At 45.6% G+C, this 20,408-nt stretch overlaps 1 protein-coding gene across 1 annotated transcript; it reads left to right on the forward strand.

The window, feature by feature from the left end:
* Positions 1–5,905: 5,905 nt before the first annotated feature.
* AKIRIN1 (akirin 1) lies at positions 5,906–18,609 on the forward strand. Its single transcript, XM_044287686.1, has 5 exons — positions 5,906–6,260; positions 13,343–13,483; positions 15,142–15,273; positions 16,603–16,674; positions 17,290–18,609. The coding sequence occupies exons 1-5, from the start codon at positions 6,059–6,061 to the stop codon at positions 17,298–17,300; spliced, it is 558 nt and encodes a 185-aa protein (XP_044143621.1). The 5' UTR covers positions 5,906–6,058; the 3' UTR covers positions 17,301–18,609.
* The last annotated feature ends 1,799 nt before the right edge of the window (positions 18,610–20,408 follow it).

The raw sequence follows: 20,408 nt of genomic DNA on the forward strand, positions 1-20,408 counted from the left end.
GCCTCGGCCTCTTCCTCCGCCTCTGGAGGAACGTTGGCACCTGCCGCCCAGCAAACAGAGGATGTACCACCAACACCACCACCACCTCCGTCACCAAGCGTCTCAACCATGTCACACGGCAGCGTTCAGCTCTCCATCTCACAAACATTTGAGAGAAAGCGTAAATTCCCACCTAGCCACCCTCGATCCCTGGCCCTGAATGCCAGCATTTCTAAACTACTGGCCTATGAAATGCTGTCATTTAGGCTGGTGGACACAGACAGCTTCAAACAGCTCATGTCGCTTGCTGTCCCACAGTATGTTGTTCCCAGCCGCCACTACTTCTCCAAGAGAGCCGTGCCTTCCCTGCACAACCAAGTATCCGATAAAATCAAGTGTGCACTGCGCAACGCCATCTGTAGCAAGGTCCACCTAACCACAGATACGTGGACCAGTAAGCACGGTCAGGGACGCTATATCTCCCTAACTGCACACTGGGTAAATGTAGTGGCAGCTGGGCCCCAGGCGGAGAGCTGTTTGGCGCACGTCCTTCCGCCGCCAAGGATCGCAGGGCAACATTCTTTGCCTCCTGTTGCCACCTCCTCCTTCTCGGCTTCCTCCTCCTCTTCTTCCACCTGCTCATCCAGTCAGCCACACACCTTCACCACCAACTTCAGCACAGCCCGGGGTAAACGTCAGCAGGCCATTCTGAAACTCATATGTTTGGGGGACAGGCCCCACACCGCACAGGAGTTGTGGCGGGGTATAGAACAACAGACCGACGAGTGGTTGCTGCCGGTGAGCCTCAAGCCTCAAGTGGTGTGCGATAATGGGCGAAATCTCGTTGCAGCTCTGGGACTAGCCGGTTTGACGCACATCCCTTGCCTGGCGCATGTGCTGAATTTGGTGGTGCAGAAGTTCATTCACAACTACCCCGACATGTCAGAGCTGCTGCATAAAGTGCGGGCCGTCTGTTCGCGCTTCCGGCGTTCACATCCTGCCGCTGCTCGCCTGTCTGCGCTACAGCGTAACTTCGGCCTTCCCGCTCACCGCCTCATATGCGACGTGCCCACCAGGTGGAACTCCACCTTGCACATGCTGGACAGACTGTGCGAGCAGCAGCAGGCCATAGTGGAGTTTCAGCTGCAGCACGCACGGGTCAGTCGCACTGCGGAACAGCACCACTTCACCACCAATGACTGGGCCTCCATGCGAGACCTGTGTGCCCTGTTGCGCTGTTTCGAGTACTCCACCAACATGGCCAGTGGCGATGACGCCGTTATCAGCGTTACAATACCACTTCTATGTCTCCTTGAGAAAACACTTAGGAAGAGGAGGTGGCCCAGGAGGAGGAGGAGGAGGAAGAGGGGTCATTTTTAGCACTTTCAGGCCAGTCTCTTCGAAGTGACTCAGAGGGAGGTTTTTTGCAACAGCAGAGGCCAGGTACAAATGTGGCCAGCCAGGGCCCACTACTGGAGGACGAGGATGAGGTGGAGGAGGATGAGGATGAAGCATGGTCCCAGCGGGGTGGCACCCAACGCAGCTCGGGCCCATCACTGGTGCGTGGCTGGGGGGAAAGGCAGGACGATGACGATACGCCTCCCACAGAGGACAGCTTGTCCTTACCCCTGGGCAGCCTGGCACACATGAGCGACTACATGCTGCAGTGCCTGCGCAACGACAGCAGAGTTGCCCACATTTTAACGTGTGCGGACTACTGGGTTGCCACCCTGCTGGATCCACGCTACAAAGACAATGTGCCCACCTTACTTCCTGCACTGGAGCGTGATAGGAAGATGCGCGAGTACAAGCGCACGTTTGTAGACGCACTACTTAGAGCATTCCCAAATGTCACAGGGGAACAAGTGGAAGCCCAAGGCCAAGGCAGAGGAGAAGCAAGAGGTCGCCAAGGCAGCTGTGTCATGGCCAGCTCCTCTGAAGGCAGGGTTAGCATGGCAGAAATGTGGAAAAGTTTTGTCATACACCACAGCTAACTGCACCACCACCTGATACGCAACGTGTTAGCAGGAGGCAACATTTCACTAACATGGTGGAACAGTACGTGTGCACACCCCTCCACGTACTGACTGATGGTTCGGCCCCATTCAACTTCTGGGTCTCTAAATTGTCCACGTGGCCAGAGCTAGCCTTTTATGCCTTGGAGGTGCTGGCCTGCCCGGCGGCCAGCGTTTTGTCTGAACGTGTATTCAGCACGGCAGGGGGTGTCATTACAGACAAACGCAGCCGCCTGTCTACAGCCAATGTGGACAAGCTGACGTTCATAAAAATGAACCAGGCATGGATCCCACAGGACCTGTCCGTCCCTTGTCCAGATTAGACATTAACTACCTCCCCTTAACCATATATGAAGCCAGATTCTCTGTTACGGGACCTCTCTCCTCTGCCTGGGTGCCGGGGCCTAAATATCTGAGAATGGACTGTTCCAGTGGTGGGTGACGTGAAGCCAGATTCTCTGCTATGGGACCTCTCTCCAATTGATTTTGGTTAATTTTTATTTTAATTCATTTCCCTATCCACATTTGTTTGCAGGGGATTTACCTACATGTTGCTGCCTTTTGCAGCCCTCTAGCCCTTTCCTGGGCTGTTTTACAGCCTTTTAAGTGCCGAAAAGTTCGGGTCCCCATTGACTTCAATGGGGTTCGGGTTCGGGACGAAGTTCGGATCGGGTTCGGATCCCGAACCCGAACATTTTCGGGAAGTTCGGCCGAACTTCTCGAACCCGAACATCCAGGTGTCCGCTCAACTCTAGTAACAAGGCATGATGGATACATGTTCTCATTCTGTTTACGCCAAATTCGGACTCTACCATTTAAATGTCTCAACAGAAATCGAGACTCATCAGACCAGGCAACATTTTTCCAGTCTTCAACAGTCCAATTTTGGTGAGCTTGTGCAAATTGTAGCCTCTTTTTTCTATTTGTAGTGGAGATGAAGTGGTACCCGGTGGGGTCTTCTGCTGTTGTAGCCCATCTGCCTCAAGGTTGTGCGTGTTGTGGCTTCACAAATGCTTTGCTGCATACCTCGGTTGTAACGAGTGGGTATTTCAGTTAACGTTGCTCTTCTATCAGCTTGAATCAGTCGGCCCATTCTCCTCTGACCTCTAGCATCAACAAGGCATTTTCGCCCACAGGACTGCCGCATACTGGATGTTTTTCTCTTTTCACACCATTCTTTGTAAACCCTAGAAATGGTTTGTGCGTGAAAATCCCAGTAACTGAGCAGATTGTGAAATACTCAGACCGGCCTGTCTGGCACCAACAACCATGCCACGCTCAAAATTGCTTAAATCACCTTTCTTTCCCATTCTGACATTTAGTTTGGAGTTCAGGAGTTTGTCTTGACCAGGACCACAACCCTACATGCAGTGAAGCAACTGCCATGTGATTGGTTGACTAGATCATCGCATTAATGAGAAATAGAACAGGTGTTCCTAATAATTCTTTAGGTGAGTGTATGTGCAGACAGCCTATCACACACCTTATATACCCACCAAGCCAGCTCACGAAGATCTCCTGTAGTACAGAAAGGTGTCAGAACATGCAGTGCATCCCATCTGACTGCATAGTACACAGGCAAGTGCTTTTAATGTGTCTGTTTTCATATACTGTATATAACGTATACTTTGAAGGGGTTATCCAGGTGTTTTAATGTGCCCACAGCCATTGATGCCTGCTATACACCACTCTGGTCCAGCTCCTTGGCGCTCTTCACTGGAGTTCGGTCCGTCTTTTCAACTTACTCATGGATGGGATGACCCAGCAGTGATGTGCCACTTGGGAACACGTCGGCACGGAGGCCAGTCATTGGCTGTAGCAATGCACGTGACCCTGTCCGTGTGCAACTTGACAGATGGAGACCAGAAGTACAATGAAGACAGAACTGGGCAATAGGGAGTAAATGTGTATGATTTTTACGACAGGTACTGCCGGCTGTGGGGTGCAGTTAAAAAAAAAAAAAACAACCAAAAAACCTAGACAACCCATTGAATGTATATTTGAAATGAGTAGTTGCCTACAGCTGTAATGCTGGAAATATTTCACACTGTGTGAACATACCCTTATACAAAACGTGAAGATACAATGGAGCATCTAAGAAGGTTGTACAGATACAATGACAATTCTAGAAGGATTTTCTTTGACGTTGAGGGTACTCTCCATCTTAGTTTCATGCTGTTAACTAAGTATACTAGGTGTAATTTGGAGAGATGTGGAAAAAAAAAAATGGAGCAACACACCTCACACTCACTGGAACATGTGTCTTATTGCACCTGTCCTCCACCACTCCTGTTCTTCTGTGCTCGCTGACAGAATGACATGTATGTTGGCGGCCGCAACTGATCCCTTACTGAAACATAGAAACAGAATGTGTCGGCAGATAAGAACCATTTGGCCCATCTAGTCTGCCTAATATCTCACTACTGCAGTGGTGATGTCCCGTCTCTAGTGGATGACACATCAGTACCTGTACAGGAGCAATAGGGTACACACAAAACCAGTGGTAGAGTACCGAGTGATATCAGTAAGTTATTTATATTAAACAAGCACTCCCACAAACATTTTTATTCGCTGACCAGTTAGAAAAGTAAATGACCTAAACTGTAGTGAAGGAAATCTTACTAGTGACTGTATTTGTGAGTTATAACCTCCCTTATGCTCCTCAGCTGTCATGTGACCAACACTCTGATCAAATGACACAGGACAGGAAGTCAGTTACTTCTCTATTTATTCCTAAGAGACTGACATTGAGGCTCTCATAGAAAAACATAAGGAAAACACATATAATGTTGAGTGTCAGTCACATTACACAGCTGAGAATCAGAAGGGAGGTTATAACTCACAAATACAGTCAATGATAAGAAAATTACCTTCACTACAGTTTACAGCATGCGCCTTTCTAACAGGTCAGAGAATATATATATTTTTTTTTGTGAGAGTGCATTTTTAAAGGGGTTTCCAGGAAAAACAAACTTTTAAGTGCCCATAGCTTACCTTCTCCTTGCCAATCCAGTCCTGTGTGCTGGCTCATGTGTGTCAATTTTACTATTCCCTGTGCTGTGTCATAGACATGGTCACCTCCTCCGCCGTGGCCAACCGCTGGCTTCAGCAGTGATGCATATCTGTTGAAGCTAAGCACGTGACCATACCCCTGCTGGAAGTAAACAGCCAGGGGCCGGAAGATTGACCCACAGGATTGGGGGGACAGGTAAGTATGACCCTTTCAATAGCAGAGGCAGGCTGCCAGCACTTACAGGGTTTTCCATGAATTACTCACTTTTAATTTCACACGAAGATATAAAGGAAACAAACCCTGATAGCACATAAAGGTGCCACAAAAGGTTTTACTACACTTCTCAGATGTGAACTGGTATCATTTTAGGAGAACTAAAATCTATAAGATCACGTGACCCAGAGATAAGCCCATGTGACGGGACTCATTTCTTCAGTGCCCCCCCCCCCCAGCATCATCTTCTGACATGTCCACGTGACAAGCCAGGAGACAATAAACCTGCATTTCGAACTGGCTAAGACAATTTCTCTCACAAATTGTCCCTCCTGTAACCAAATAGGGTGGATAAATGCGACTACACGTCGCCCTGCGCTACCACAGCGCACCCTTCCTCCCCGTGAGAAGCCGCCCCAGCTTCTGACCTCTGCCTCAGAAGCATTAACATTTGTATTGGACCGTGCCATTACTTAATAAAACAGGGGGGGAGTAGTGACCTAGAGACTAATAACGTATTTTATAATAACCTTATGTCATACCTTAATATAGCATAAATATAGGAATAACATATATAAGATACTGCCAAAAGCAAACCTGCAGCGGCAAGGAAATTCTGTGCGCCTCCCTTTCCCATGGCAAGTGGTGTAGTCCTTCACGTGACGTCACAATCGCGGCAGTTGGCCGGTTGCCGGGAGGAGTCGCCATTGCTGTGGTGTGAAGTTAACCGAGAGGAAGCAGAAGGTCTCCGCCGAGCTGTGCCTTATCCCCCCTCAGCGGCCGTACACCGGGCTCCGAGGCTTTCTCTTTTGTACTGCGAGGATATAGGAAGGCGAATATGGCCTGCGGAGCGACGTTAAAACGCTCAATGGAGTTTGAGGCCTTGCTGAGCCCTCAGTCTCCTAAGCGTCGCCGGTGCACCCCGCTCCCCGGATCTCCGGCCACCCCTTCCCGTCAGAGGTGCGGCCTCCGGCAGGAGAGTCAGCCCGGCCCGCAGTCCCCACTGCCCCAGCTGGCTGGAGACTGCAGGCTCACCCCGGGTACGTAGTCCTCAGCATTGTTCTATCTGTGCGGTTTATGGAGCATGGCGGTAACGCATCGGATTGGGGGGGGGACGGGGACGTATCGGACGTGATGGATTACCTCAAGGTGGCCATAGATCCGATGGGGGAGGGGGCATTTCACTGTGATCTGAGCAATGATTGGGGACTTGGGGTTGAGTGGAAATGTATTGATCAGGGTTAACCCTTCCTTGTCTGTGAGTGGCCATCCCATTTCACCAGGGAACTATAGATCAGGTGTTGAGAATTACACCAGGATAAATGGTGACATGGAAGCTGCTTGGTTTTGTGCTGAATATTTTTTTTAATTGGTACACTTACCTGCTCCCTTCACCATCGGTACCTGCTCCTATCTCCAGAATGGTGCCCCTGTGCAGGTCTGACACTTATCGTATAGCCTAGTAATGTGCCATATACCTTGAGATGGGACACCCCCTTTACGTGGTTGTGGAGGTTTTATATTTGGTCTACACTACTTGCCTTCTCCCCAACGCACCCTTCTGGTTCTGTGGCCCCTGGGTTGTCTTCATTGTACATACGGTGCCCAACTAGTTTTGGATTACCCATAGCGGTTAATGTGGGTGGCTGCACTTCGAGGGACCCATCCTGGAGGTAGGTGTGGGTTCCATCTCTGGGACCTGCTCCTATCTGACACTAGCGGTATACTATAACTGTTGAGATGAGAGTACTCTAACTTTTTGCTTTTCTGAAATTTTAATACCGATGACCTATCCGCTCCTGTGAGCGCCGCAGCCTTCTCACAGCTAAGCAAGCACTACGCCGTACACTATATAGCGGTTGTGCTTGGTATCGCACTCTGAGCTGTGGCCTAGGGGAAGCAGAGAGAACACCATAGTGCTACTGCGAGCGCCGGTGCTTTCTCAAACAATGTCCCAGATGTCGGACCCCCACCAATTACAGAGGATAGGTCATCGGTATTAAAATCTTGGAAAGCCCTTTTACTATCCCTGGCGGCTTCGAAGTCTTTTTTACCACCTTAGGCTACTGTCACGCTTGCGGTAGCCTTTTTCGGCAGGCTGTTCTGGCGGGTCCACTGTGCAGCCGGAAGTCCGCTCTGGCTCCATTCACTATAATGGGGGTGGGCCAGAGGTCCGGCCGCAGCACAGCAAACAAGCCAAGAGGCAGCTGGGCAAAAACCCGCAGCGTGCTGTAGTTTTATTCCAGCCACCCCTCGGCATTTTTGCCGGAACTCCGGACCGTCCCAGTTATAGTGAATGGAGCGGACTTCTGGCGGCACGGTGCACTAGCGGTAGCACAGATCTGGCAGGCTGTTTCCCCCGCCAGAACAGCCTGCTGGAAAATGCTACCACAAGTGACAGTAGCTTAAGAGCATGAACTTGAAAGAGCTGATTGATCTAACATTTGCCGGTCTCTGATTAGTTCATGGTTGGGCAGATTGATGCATGAGCAATGATGGCATTCGCTATGGATGTTGAGGCCAGTACTGCCTGGTCCTGAAGATTGTGTGCCCCCATAAGTAAGGTCGGCCCTGTGCATGGTCTATACACGAAGCAACATGTCTCACAGGTAGGGCTCCTGGTGTGTGTGTGTGTGTGTATACATATGAGTTGGGGCCCATTCACACCACTGTATATTTGAGTTCTCATCTGTTCCGCAGTTTTGTGGAATGTACGCGGACCAGTTAATTTCAATGGGGCCCCAAAAGATGTGGACAGCACACCGTGTGCGGTCCGTATCCCTACTTGCATTCCGCGGCCCTGCAAAAAAAGATGCAGACAAGAATAGGCATTCCTATAATAGGGCTGGATGTTCCCTTCCACAAAATACGTAATGCACAGCCGATGTCTGTGTTTTGCAAACCGCAAAAGCGGATACAGTTGTCTGAGCCTTTACGCCCGGAAAGAGTCTGGCCTACAGAACCTACCTAAGGTCACCTTCACATCTGTGCCCTTTTCCTGATTATTTCTAAGAAATGCTGCATGAAGTGAACGGCACCACACGGACCCCTTTGATCTGTGGAGTCCATCAGGTTTACACGAGGGAGCCCGGAATTTCATTGAACAAAACCAGGCAGCATGCTATCTGAGGGCAGCATAAAGTAGCACCAGACATCCAGGAGTCTCGCTGTAGAGCGCAGCCTCAACCTGCCACTGATGGGCAGCTTTCTCCATAAGCTGTCAACCAGCGGCTGGAGGGCAGGGTGTGCCCACTTATCTTGAATACACACAACACTGGCATCCGACTGCAGCATAGCTAGCCTGTCCTGTCTATAAAACGTAACCACTGAAACCGTATACACACTTAACGGGAACCAGTCGCCCTGAAATGTAGTGCAGGCTGCAGGTTATAGAGCAGGAAGAGTTGAGCAGATTGATATATAGTTCTGTGGGAAAAGATTCCATAAAAGTTAAGTGACTGCATTCTGTGTAAGTGTGTATACAGAGATGGCTGTACACAGGGGAGGTGTTATCAATGATTTATAGTATTCTCTGTGCAAGACCTCTTGCACATGACCATATGGCCTTTTCAGTATTTTGCAGTACGCAAAAAAACGGAACGCAAACTGAAAAATAAAAAACATTAGTGTGCAAGAGGCCTTTAGTGTGTATACGTACTCTACTCACAAATTAGGGACATTTGGCTTTCGGGTGAAATTTATGTAGAACATAAAAAGTTCACGCTGCAGTGATATCAGATTATATCATGAAAGTCTGGCATTTAAGTAGAAGCAGCAATGGTGATTTCCTCATCTCAAACTATTTATTGAAACAAAAGCCAACACCAGTGGTGGGAATAACCCAACAAAAATGTCAGTGTCTCAATACCTTCTCACGTGGCCTTGAGCATCAATTACAGCTTTACAACGACGTTGCAGGCTGTTCACAAATTGACTTATTGTATGCTGAGGCATGGCATCCCACTCTTCTTGAAGGGCGACCCTCAGGTCATTGAAGTACTGGGTTCAGAGTTACGAGCCTCTACACGGCGACTCAGCTCATCCCATAGGTTTTCAATGGGATTCAGGTCTGGAGAAAGTGCAGGTCACTCCATTTGAGGTTCTCTAATGATGCAACCTCGATGAGCTGGTGCATTGGCATCCATGAAGCTGACATTAGGCCTGTGTTGTTCATGCAGAGGCACAATGACTGGATTCATGATGTTGTTCAAGTATTTTAGGCTTGGCATTGTACCATTCACAAAGTTTAGGGCAGTTCAGTATTGACTAGACACATGCCCACACTGTAATACCACCACCAAGAAAGTCTCATCTGGTGTCAACAGTGGCTGATGCATAGCACTCTTCTTGATGTCTCCAACATCGTTGGACATAATTTCTGCTTAGCGTGAATCGACCTTTACCAGTAAACAGCACTGAGGCCCACTGGTCCCTCGTCCAGCATAGATGCTCCCCATGATGATGTCTGTGCCTGGTGGTGTGGTCAGGTATCCTTGCAGGTCGTCTAGCACGCAGACCACACTGATGTAAGCAGTCTGTGGCTCTTACCTTCTCTAAATGTGCCTGGAGTAGGGTGGCATTAATCATCTGGTTTCTCCAGGGCATTGTTCACAATGAATCGGTCTTCAGTGTGGGATGTGGCCAAAGGATGCCCACTTCTATGCCTTTCTGTGACTTTTCCAGTCTCTCCATCTCTGTTGCAACCTGCTGATGACACTCTCTAAGCTCAGTGGCCACTTCTGTCATAACATCCTGCTTGAAGCCTCACAATGGCGTGATATTGTTGATCAATTGTTAGGTGTCATCTTGGTCTCATGATGTCAAATTGTGAACAGCATGATGAGGAGGACTGTTTAAATATCAATTCTAATGAAACCAGTAAATTTATTGGGCGATTCATGGATCAAACACCTTGTTAATTTTGCTGTTAAAGGGAACCTGTCACCTGGATTTGGGGTATAGAGCTGAGGACATGGGCTGCTAGATCGCTGCTAGCATATCTGCAATATCCAGTCCCCACAGCTGTCTGTGATTTTATTGTGTCAAAAAAACAAAACTATTTTATAGATGTGTAAATTTAACCTTAGCTAAGTCCAGCCACGCCCACTGTGAAGGAGCCCAGCACCGCCCCGCATCCTCCGAATCTCCTCCTTGCTCCCTGACGTCACAAAGCTAGATGCACGACCTAGGTCATGCAGTGTTCCTTCCCTGTGCTGGCATCAGCCTCAGGGAACTAACTGTGCATGAGCTAGCTCGCGCATCGCGAGATTACGGCGCTCTAGCTTTGTGACGTCAGGGAGCAAGGAGGAGATTCGGAGGATGCGGTGCTGGGCTCTTTCTTTTTTTTTTTTTTTATACACAATAAGGGTACTTTCACACTTTCGTTTTTCTTTTCTGGCACTGAGTTCTGTCAAATGGGATTAATGCCGGAAAATAACTGATCAGTTTTATCCCCATGCATTCTGAATGGAGCATTCCATTCAGGATCTTTGATTAGTCAAAAAAGACTGAACTGGGCAAAAGAGAGAACCTCAGCATGCTCTGGCCAAAAATGACATGCCTGAATTGATCCGGCATCTTTTTCCATGGGAATGTATTAGCGCCGAATCCAGCATTCTAAAAACTGGAATGCCAGATCCGTCCTTCCGGTCTGCGCATGCGCAAAAATAAATGCTGTATCAGTGTTGCTGGATGACGTCGGAAAGACGGATCTGGCATTTCAATGCATTTTTCTGACCAGGCATTTTTAAGACTTATAAGGATCCTGATCAGTCTTACAAATGCTATCAGTTGGCATACGTTTTGCCGGCGACGGAACTGCTTGCTGGATCACTCTGCCTAAAAGCACACAGAGCTATGGGGACTGGGTATTGCGGATGTGCTAGCGGCCATCTAGCAGCCCATGTGCCCAGCTCTATACCCTAAATCCAGGTGACAGGTTCCCTTTAATCTCCTTGTTGAACAGCAAGTTGTGAAACATTGAAGAGTTGCACATGTGCGTTCAGAAGTTTAGAGAAGGTCACATTAACCTTTACAGGTTAATGTGACTTTTAATGTGCATTATAGGTTCATCCTGAAATTTAGCCCACAAACAAAATATCCCTAACTGTGTGTATAAGCTGTCAGTCACTGATAGTTGTACACAGGGAGGTGTTATCAGTGATGGATAGCATTCTGTGTTTGTGTATGCTTCCCTTGTACAATAAAATCAGAAATGGCAGAGATATAAATGTATAAATTACAAGTTTTGCTGAATTCCCACAAAACTATATAACAATCTGCTCAGCTTGCCCTGCTCTGTAACATGCTGCCTGCAGATTGCATTTTGTGGTGAGAGGTCCTCCTGAAGCTAGAGCGTCTATCAGTACTTCATGCAGCATAAGGCTATATTCACACCACCGTAGTGTGGTCCGGAAAACACGGATAGCAGTCCATGTGTGTTCCACGATTTGCTGGCAGTATAACAGAAATGCCTATATTTGTCCGCAATTGTGTTTTTACAAGAATAGGTAATGCTCTATCTTTTTTGTGGGGCTGCAGAATGGACTACGGATGCGGACAGCACATGGTGTGCTGTTCACATCATTTGCTGACCCATTCACTATCGTGAGAATGAGCCCTAAACCTGGTAACAGGTTTCCTTTTAAAGCTACTAAAAGTCCAGCATTTGTACCACAGTTGGGGTTGTGTGGCTGTGCACAGAATAGAACTCTGGTCATAGTGACTGTCCTCTCTAGTTGTAGAAACGTTGGCCCCACACTCTGATACAGTTGTCAGAACAGGGATTTTGGCATTCCCCAACTAAAGCAGTCACAACAGCATCATGCCATGTCTTTGGGTGAAATCCGTGCAGAACTTTCCATTAAAATGAATGAGAAGCATTAATACAACAACTTCGTATGTATCCATGAAGTTTTTGCACACTTCTGCGTGGTTTTATAGTGTGGATCTGCGCCAAAACTACAAGCTAGAAATAGTTTTCTATTGAAGTCAACAACACACTGAAAAACACGTGTGAACATACCCTTACCTTGCTGTGGCTCACGGATTAAGCGCCTCTATAGCTTTTATATGCCAAAGGGGCAGAAATTGTCCTATTTGGACTGCTATAAAATAACTAAAGGAAATCTAGCACACTAATGTTCTGCAAGGAGGCAGCAGTGGGTCTCGGTTATTACAGAAGTGGCAAGCTGGACTGGCAGTGGGCACCCAAAGCCTTATCTGGAGAACCCCTTTTCTGTGATTGCAAATTCTATGGAGTTTGCATCTGCTCAAACAAAACTAGTCCTGTCTTCAAGCTGAGTTGTAAGCCTTCTGATCCGCCCTAATTTTCTGCTTGCATACCATAGTATGTTTTTGTTTTTCTTTTGTCCCTTCAGTTTTTATAGGCTTTGTATGAATGTTGTGAGTGATTCCCTGATATACAGCTATTACCTGAATCACTGGGGTGGAGCAGCCATAGAGAATTGTCTGTATTCTGAAGAGTAGAGCTGTAATCTGTACGCCCTAATGGCTCCAGAAGAGGCTTCATGGCAGCAATATCTGGTTGTAAAAGGTGCAGCCCCCAAAAATGTTTGTTTGGGATATTCTGGTGTCCTTCTTTATAACTCACTCTGGTAGTACAATGGCTTATGGAATCTGTGCTTCTAAAATGTCTTCCTCTGTCTTTTGGACATTGAATACCTGCTGGCTTGTTGGACTGACAGCTCTCACCCTCGTACACATTTGGTTTTGCCAAATGGGCATGTGTTTAGTCCATCTGAATGCTAATCTTCATGCCGGACACCCAGCAGATCCCATTAGTGACCAGGATCTGGTGGTATCTGACATCTGCTGAATACTGCAAATCCAGTGTTCTCTTCCTCTGCTGGAACAGAATACCGAAAATACAAGCGCATAGCCTTATCTTCCCTGAGAAAAAAAAGCGATCCACCAGGCAGACTCATCTTTTCCCCGACATTTCGGCTGCCATTAATCTTTGTATAGCCAGCTTTAGTGACTGGACGGACAGATCTGATTGTGTGTCTGGAGCTGTGGGGCTGTTCACTGGACACATTAAAGCAGTCGTGTAATTTGTCTTAATACATTTCTCACTGTATATATATATTTTTATTTTCTGCAGAACAAATTTTCCAGAACCTGAGACAGGAGTATACACGTTACCATAGACGAAGGCAATTAGAAGGATCGTTCAACCAAAATGAAGCAGGACAGCCTAGTGAGGTTCAGACCAGTTCATCTCTTACAGCCCCGTCTTCTCCAGGTGATGAGGTTTTAATATTCTTTGTTAATTTTAGATTGACCTTCTCTCATTTTATGTTTGCCTTTTTAATATTTAACTATAGTTTCAGTCCATTAACCCCTTAATGCACATCGCAGTGATTGACAGCCAAGCATCTCTGGCTGGTGCCAGAGGAACTGACTTCAGCCATGTAATAACTAACATGCCTAGTTCGTGTAGTTGTCGTGTCAGGCACACTTCAAAGCATTAGAGTGCAAAGTCAAGGAAAAGCAACAGCTCTTTGTGTAGCTATTGCGAAAAGGCAATCTCTATCGTACGAGTTCCTCCTGTGGATTACAAAGTTGCGCTACACATAGTGAAGTTCAACCAATCTTTATCTCTCAAATAGTTTTTTAATATTCTCACAATAGTCGTTAAAATTCCCGGGTTTCGCCAGGATAGCTTCGTCATGGGCGAATGTCCCACCCTTCTTTGGGCGTTCCTTTATACCAAGGAGGGAGCCATATAACACACCTCCTTTCCTTTGTTGGCTCAATAGCAACTGCGGAGCCTAAGTAGCTAGACTGGGTGGGTGCTTTCCCTGTCTGCTGATCAGCACCCTGTGACCCACAGAGTGCCACTGCATTACTATAGCACAGGCCTAACAGGGACACACAGGCTTGCCTATTGGGCCATGTCAGAGGCTATAATTACACTGACAGGCTATAATACTTTGGAGTAGTAAGTATGCCGAAGCATTACGTATGCAATCAGATGATCACAGCTTCAAGTCAAATATGAACTTAAAAAAATAAATAAAAAAAACACTACCTACTGAGATATTAATAAACCCCATTTTGCATTAAAAATATTTTATTTAAAAAATACATGTACGGTATCAGTGCATCCGTAGTGACCTATAGAATAAGGGTTCTTTCATGGGGCATTATTGTGCATATGTTTTCAAGCTGTAAACTGCAGATACTACACCTAAACCATGTTTGTTAATGGAAGGCCGCGTTGCCGTCCATGCTGTTGTGGATTATTTCCATGCAAATTTCAAGACTGCACCACCAAGGGACATGACCTTTCTTGCCACTGTCTGTAGCGGGTAGATTAGCCTCAATGAATTGGGCTAAAGCTGCAGAAGGATCCGCAAAATGCAGAAACCAGAGGGTCAGTCTCAGATTTCTGATGCAGCTTCTACAGAAGTGTAATGCATTCTTAGAGAATGCATTACATTAACAAAAAGTCTGAATTTTCCCATCCCCCCCCGCCCCTAAAAAAAACGAAATATATAAATTATTCAGTAAATTATATGTACCCTAAAACTGTGCCAATAAATACAACTCGTCGCGATAAAAAAAGCCCTTATAAGGCCTGGGTTCCTAAAGGCCCGAAACAGGCCTGATCTTAGTGTACGCATGCGTTAAAAATATTCTTGATATGACATACCAAAAGTTTTGATTGGTGGCAGTCTGAGTGTTGAGAGCCCCACCGGTCAACAGAATGAGGAGAGAGAAGTTGCATAGCGCATTCTCTCCTCGCTGCTGAAGATGGGGTCTGAGGAGACAGCGCTTCCTTATCCTTGTCTTGGTGATTAGTGGGAGTCTCGGCACTCGGACCCCTACTGATCACAAGGTTTGTTATGTCACTATGTATCAAGTATGCTTTAACCGTTATGTCTTGTTTCCCTGAAGGGTCAATGGTGAAGAAAGACCAGCCATCTTTTAGCTTGCGACAAGTAGGAATTCTGTGTGAACGTCTTCTGAAGGACCATGAAGAGAAGATAAGGGTAGAATATGAGCAGATCCTCAACACAAAACTAGAAGGTCAGTGCTGTAACTGCTTCCCGCATTCATGAATGTTCACGTTCACTTGTTGAAACCAGTGTGATTTTTGGAGTCATCCAGTCACACAAGCTGTGCGCAGTCCAATACAAACACTGCTGACCAGAGCTGTGCGGTTTCCAGGACAAGCAGTGTTTTTTCAGGTCTCTAGTATGAGTTGAAAGGCAAGTAAGACAATGGTCATTAAAGCTGTAGAGCGCATGGGTCGGCACCCTCCCACACTCCAGCGGTTTTGAAACTACGACTCCTAGCATGCTCTGTTCACTTTTATGGGAGTTCTATGAACAGTCAAACAAGTGTGCATATTAGGAGATGTAGTTTCACCACGGCTGGAATGCCGGAGGTTGCTGATCCCTGCTCTAGAGTTTTACCCTAAAATGGGTAATTTAGGTGTTTTTTCACCCCCTCCCCCTCCCCCAAACAAGTATTTCTGGTGTAAACAGACTTGTCATCCCCCTAACAGCTTTCTTGGGTTGTTCCTGGCTTCTACTACTGGTAACTGGATGCATTCAGTGCATGAACAGACGCAGCATCAGAATCCCCTGTATCTGTGTGTGTGTGTGTGTGTGCGCCAGGAACAGCCAGAGGAAGCGGGCATGTGACTCTTTACACTGTCGATGCCAGGGCTGCTGTCACACTGGAGTTACAGTCCAAAATCATTTATTCAAAAGTTTACACATCCAGCTCGCCTTATTCACAATTGCTCTGCATGCTCAGAACATTGGAAAGAAAGGTAATGTTTTTCAGTAAAATCTTCCTATTTATTGACATAACATTAATCCATATACAGACAGAGCCTTTAACCATGCAATAGTTTACGAGTTTCGTACACAATGTCCTTAGTCGTAACCAAAATAATTTGTTTGCATTAAAGGGGCTTTCTAGGAATATTACATTTTAAGTGAAGTGCTCTAGCCTGCATGGCCTCCTGAAAGATTTGTACTTACCTGTTCACTGCATGCTGGCTTCTGTTCATCAGTCTTCTGGTCCTTGACTTGTTTTTTTCCAGCTGGAGCATGGGTGTGGCCATGTGTGCCGCTGTGACTTCAGTGGTGGCGTGACACCTACTACAGTGATGCATGTGGCCATGTTAATGTCCCAGCTGGAAGAAAACAAGCTGGGGACCAGAATGGCGGGATCAGGTAAGGGTTTAGGGGCATTCTCTTGAAACGTAATATTCCTGGAAAACCCCTTTGAGAAAACATGACTTTATAGGAATTGTTATAAAATAAACTGGCCAGCCTCTTTAATGGTGTCTTTTATAAGGCAGTTATGGTATAATTTGTTTTTTTTTCCCCTTTGCATATGTAGAACAATATGAATCGTTTGTGAAATTTACACATGACCAGATAATGCGGCGGTATGGGGCAAGACCAGCCAGCTGTAAGTGTTTCAGTGATTTACAAAAAAAAATTTAATCCTGTACATTTCCATTTTTTTTTTTTTTTGTACCGACTCTATGTTAAAATAACTATTCAGAATTGTATACAGCTGCTATGCAGACATCTGTTTCCATGGTAACAGACTACACACACTGTAGTCTGTCTGAGTCGCGCTTTAAGCATTATTCACACGTCAGTGATTGTGAGCCAAAACCAGGGGTGGAGGCTACACAGAGCAGGTATAAGGGAAATATATGCACCAGTTCTCTGTTTAGACCTGCACCTGGTTTTGGCTCTCAGTCACTGATGGAAATCAGTGACGTGTAAGTAAAGCCTCATTCACACGTCCGTGTTCTCCATAGACAGCACACGTCCCCATTCATTTTAATGTGTGTATTCACACATCAGTGTTTTAGCACGGTCCATGGGGGGGGGGGGGGGGGGGGGGTTTGCCAGCCATGGCTATATGCCTTTATCTGTCAGTTCTTGATCGTGATCGCATGGGATCCAATTTATTTAGGCTTGAGAAAAGGTGTGATTTTATATAGATTATATAAATCTATCACTTGAAATCTTTTACAACAGCTATAACCAGAATTTCTTTCTGTCTTTGCAGACGTGTCTTGAAATTTTCCCGTGTTGCTTGGGTACCAGTTTTGACTTTTCAGCTGCTTTACAGTCTTGCCACCTGGGAGGTGCTATGTTTTCTTCTTCACACCGTGTCACCAGACAGTTTGATGTCATTGCTGGTTGCCTTCACCTATTTCTTTTTTAATTTTTAATTTTTTTTGTCATGAACATTTGTTTTAATACTGCATTGCCCAATAAAACTGACTAGTCTGCCAATTTTTTTTTTTTTTTTTTTTTTTTCTTAACGGATAATCCATCTTCATCCACTCGCGTAACCCCCAACATGGCATCTTATGTATGAACCATTTCATATCTTTTTTTTTTTTTTTTTTTTTTTGGTCATGGCGTGATCATTATTTTACTTTTACCTCCAAAGATTGGGGATTTTTATTTTATGCACTACAACGGAGTTGCAAGATTATTATAATTTTTTGGGAAAGGCGCCTAAGAAAAAAGGACATAAAAATAAAGGACCATACAAACTATAACTGTGGCTTAATTAGTGAATAGTGACATTAACCTAACTGCTATATACATAACAATGCCAATCCCAACCTGTTTATTCTGAAATATATGTATTTTTTATTTAACTGGCTATATGTTGGTTGCTACAGACAAAATCTGTCCTTTTGTTTGTAGCCAGATATCTGCTGGGAAATTGATGTATGCGTCGTTTAAAGGGTTTCTGGTTTTTGCATGATCATATACTGAGTGTTTTGTCATAATATACTTTAACAACAATACCTTAGAATGAAAATGTTGAGACGAATTCCACACAGCCTTTATATGAGAATATTGTGCCTCTAGTGTCATTTTGAATTATATGGAATAAAGGTTCCTGGGTTTAGCCTCTTAAGAGGACTTCTGATTGATAGATGAAAGCACATGCATGGTGATGTCATAAGCAGTATCGGTAAGCGAATGTCTTGCGTTTCTGAAGTTTAGCTTGGTTCTTATTGGCCTCAGGAATCCGTTCTCCCTTCTGATTTTTCTCACTAAAAACTGGAGTGGTAATATTCCCACTTCTGAGGTTCCCTCCTCCTTCAGATATGGGAATGGATCTCTGCTGACTCCAGTGAACACCAAAATGAATCTTACAGATGAGGCTGAGATCCTTATGGGCTTCTACATAGACTGTGCTCAATGTATATTTGGCTCTGTGTAAGAGGAGAGCTGAAGAAAACCTGGATCATGCAAGCAAAAAAAAACAAGCAATATTTGACGGTATTTTACAGCAGTAAGGAAGTATGTAAAGGATTCACCTGAAAAATATAAAATAAACTGATTTCCATATAGCACAATGCAAGCCATGTTTATACCGGTGTCCATTTTTTATGAGCAGATCAAATTCTGGTAGCATTTCAAGGGAATCTGTCACCAGTGGGCACCCCCCCCCACATCAAACTGTATAGATACTGTACACGGCTTGTTCATCCGATTTTTAAATCACATCTATTTGTTAATCCGAGGCTCTGTTCCAGAGTTGGGCCGAATGCACACGGCCGTTTTTCACGGCCGTGAGCGGTCTGGAACCACGGGCTGGATTCCTACTGAGAGCAGGAGCGCACGGCGTCATTGGTTGCTATGACGACGTGCGCTGCCGCTGCAATACAGTAATACACTGGTATGATCTATACCAGTGTATTACTGTACTGCGGCAGCAGGGAGCGCACGGCGTCATAGCAACCAGTGACGCCGTGCGCGCCTGCTCTCAGCAGGAATCCAGCCCGTTCCACGGACCGCTCACGGCTGTGTGCATTCGGCCTTATAATTTTTCTTTATATGCAAATTAGGCCTTTAGTGCAATGAGGCTTTTACCATTGCTGTTTTTGCACCTAAGCTCTGCTCCTTTCTGTGGCCATCCCCTCCCTCACTTTGCCACTCCCTGGCTCTGTCAATCAAATCAGCCAAAGAGGGTATGTGACTAGAGCAATCATGATGCCCTTGTTGCACCAAAGGTCTTATTTCCAAATAAAGTATCATAACTTTGCAATGGAGCCTCATACCAACAAAATAAAAGCATTTTGTTCAGGGGAACCAGAGCCATGTGTCTATGCAAACTGTTTGATAGGAAAGTCACTGGTGATGGATTCCCTTTTAATGTTCATTTGTCAATAGAAATATAGGATCAGCATACACTCTTCAATGTAGAAATTGCAACAAAAAGCAGGACAAAGCTGTATGGTTATGCAAATTGAGGAAGTAGGTTTTGGTTAAGATCTACAGATAATCCAATTTTTAAGCACCTAGCTCCAACCTGTGGCATGTGGGAGAGCCATAAAGTCAGATGGAAAGCAATATATATATATTTTTTTTTTCCCATCTGTGTCTATGCAAACCATTGGGCAGCTGTCCAGCTACAGGTGTTTCATTGATATAACATCACCTCTCTGAAAGGGGTATCATGGGGCACAGCAACGGTAGTCTATCCTCTACAGTGATGAGTTCCACTGTTCTCAGGTGTAATTAGGCTTGAGCAAATCCGCCTTTGGATCATAGATCTGAAGTCCATTAGTTCAAAAACTTTGATTGTACAGCATTAAAATGTATTGGCTCCATGGAGCCAAACTTTGTCTGGCCTGAATTTGCGCAAAACTTTGAATTACTACTATATTCATATCTGCTTATTTAACCCCTTCAAGACCAAACTAGTTTTCACCATAAGGACTAAGCCACATTTTGGAAATCTGACATTTCACTTTATGTGGTAATGGCTCTGGAATGCTTTTACTTATCCAAGCCATTCTGCGATTTTCTTGTGATGTACTGTACTTCATGTTAGTGGTAAATTTGAGTGAGTAGGTTTTACATTTTTATTTGTAAAACAAAACGCAAATGCATGAAAAATTCGCTATTTTCTAAATTTGAATTTCTGTTTTTAAGATGGATAGTAATACTTCATAAAATAGTTAATAACATGCACATATGTCTACTTTATGTTGCCATCATTTATTAAATGGCAGGACTGCAGGTGACAGTCACATCCAAATTGGCAGATTCCGGCGGGCAGTTCCAACGACAGCACTGCCCACTGGCTCACACTGCCGCAAGTGTGAAAGTAGCCTAACACAGTGAGAACTCTGAGTACAGATAATGTAGTAGAAG

This window comes from Bufo gargarizans, chromosome 3, assembly GCF_014858855.1.
Source record: "Bufo gargarizans isolate SCDJY-AF-19 chromosome 3, ASM1485885v1, whole genome shotgun sequence".
Classification (NCBI taxonomy): domain Eukaryota; kingdom Metazoa; phylum Chordata; class Amphibia; order Anura; family Bufonidae; genus Bufo; species Bufo gargarizans.

Coding starts and splice junctions, on each gene's coding strand:
- AKIRIN1 (XM_044287686.1), top strand. CDS start 6,059: ATGGCCTGCGGAGCGACGTTAAAACGCTCAATGGAGTTTGAGGCCTTG. Junction 6,261..13,342: donor AGACTGCAGGCTCACCCCGG/GTACGTAGTCCT, acceptor TATTTTCTGCAG/AACAAATTTTCCAGAACCTG. Junction 15,274..16,602: donor CCTCAACACAAAACTAGAAG/GTCAGTGCTGTA, acceptor TTGCATATGTAG/AACAATATGAATCGTTTGTG.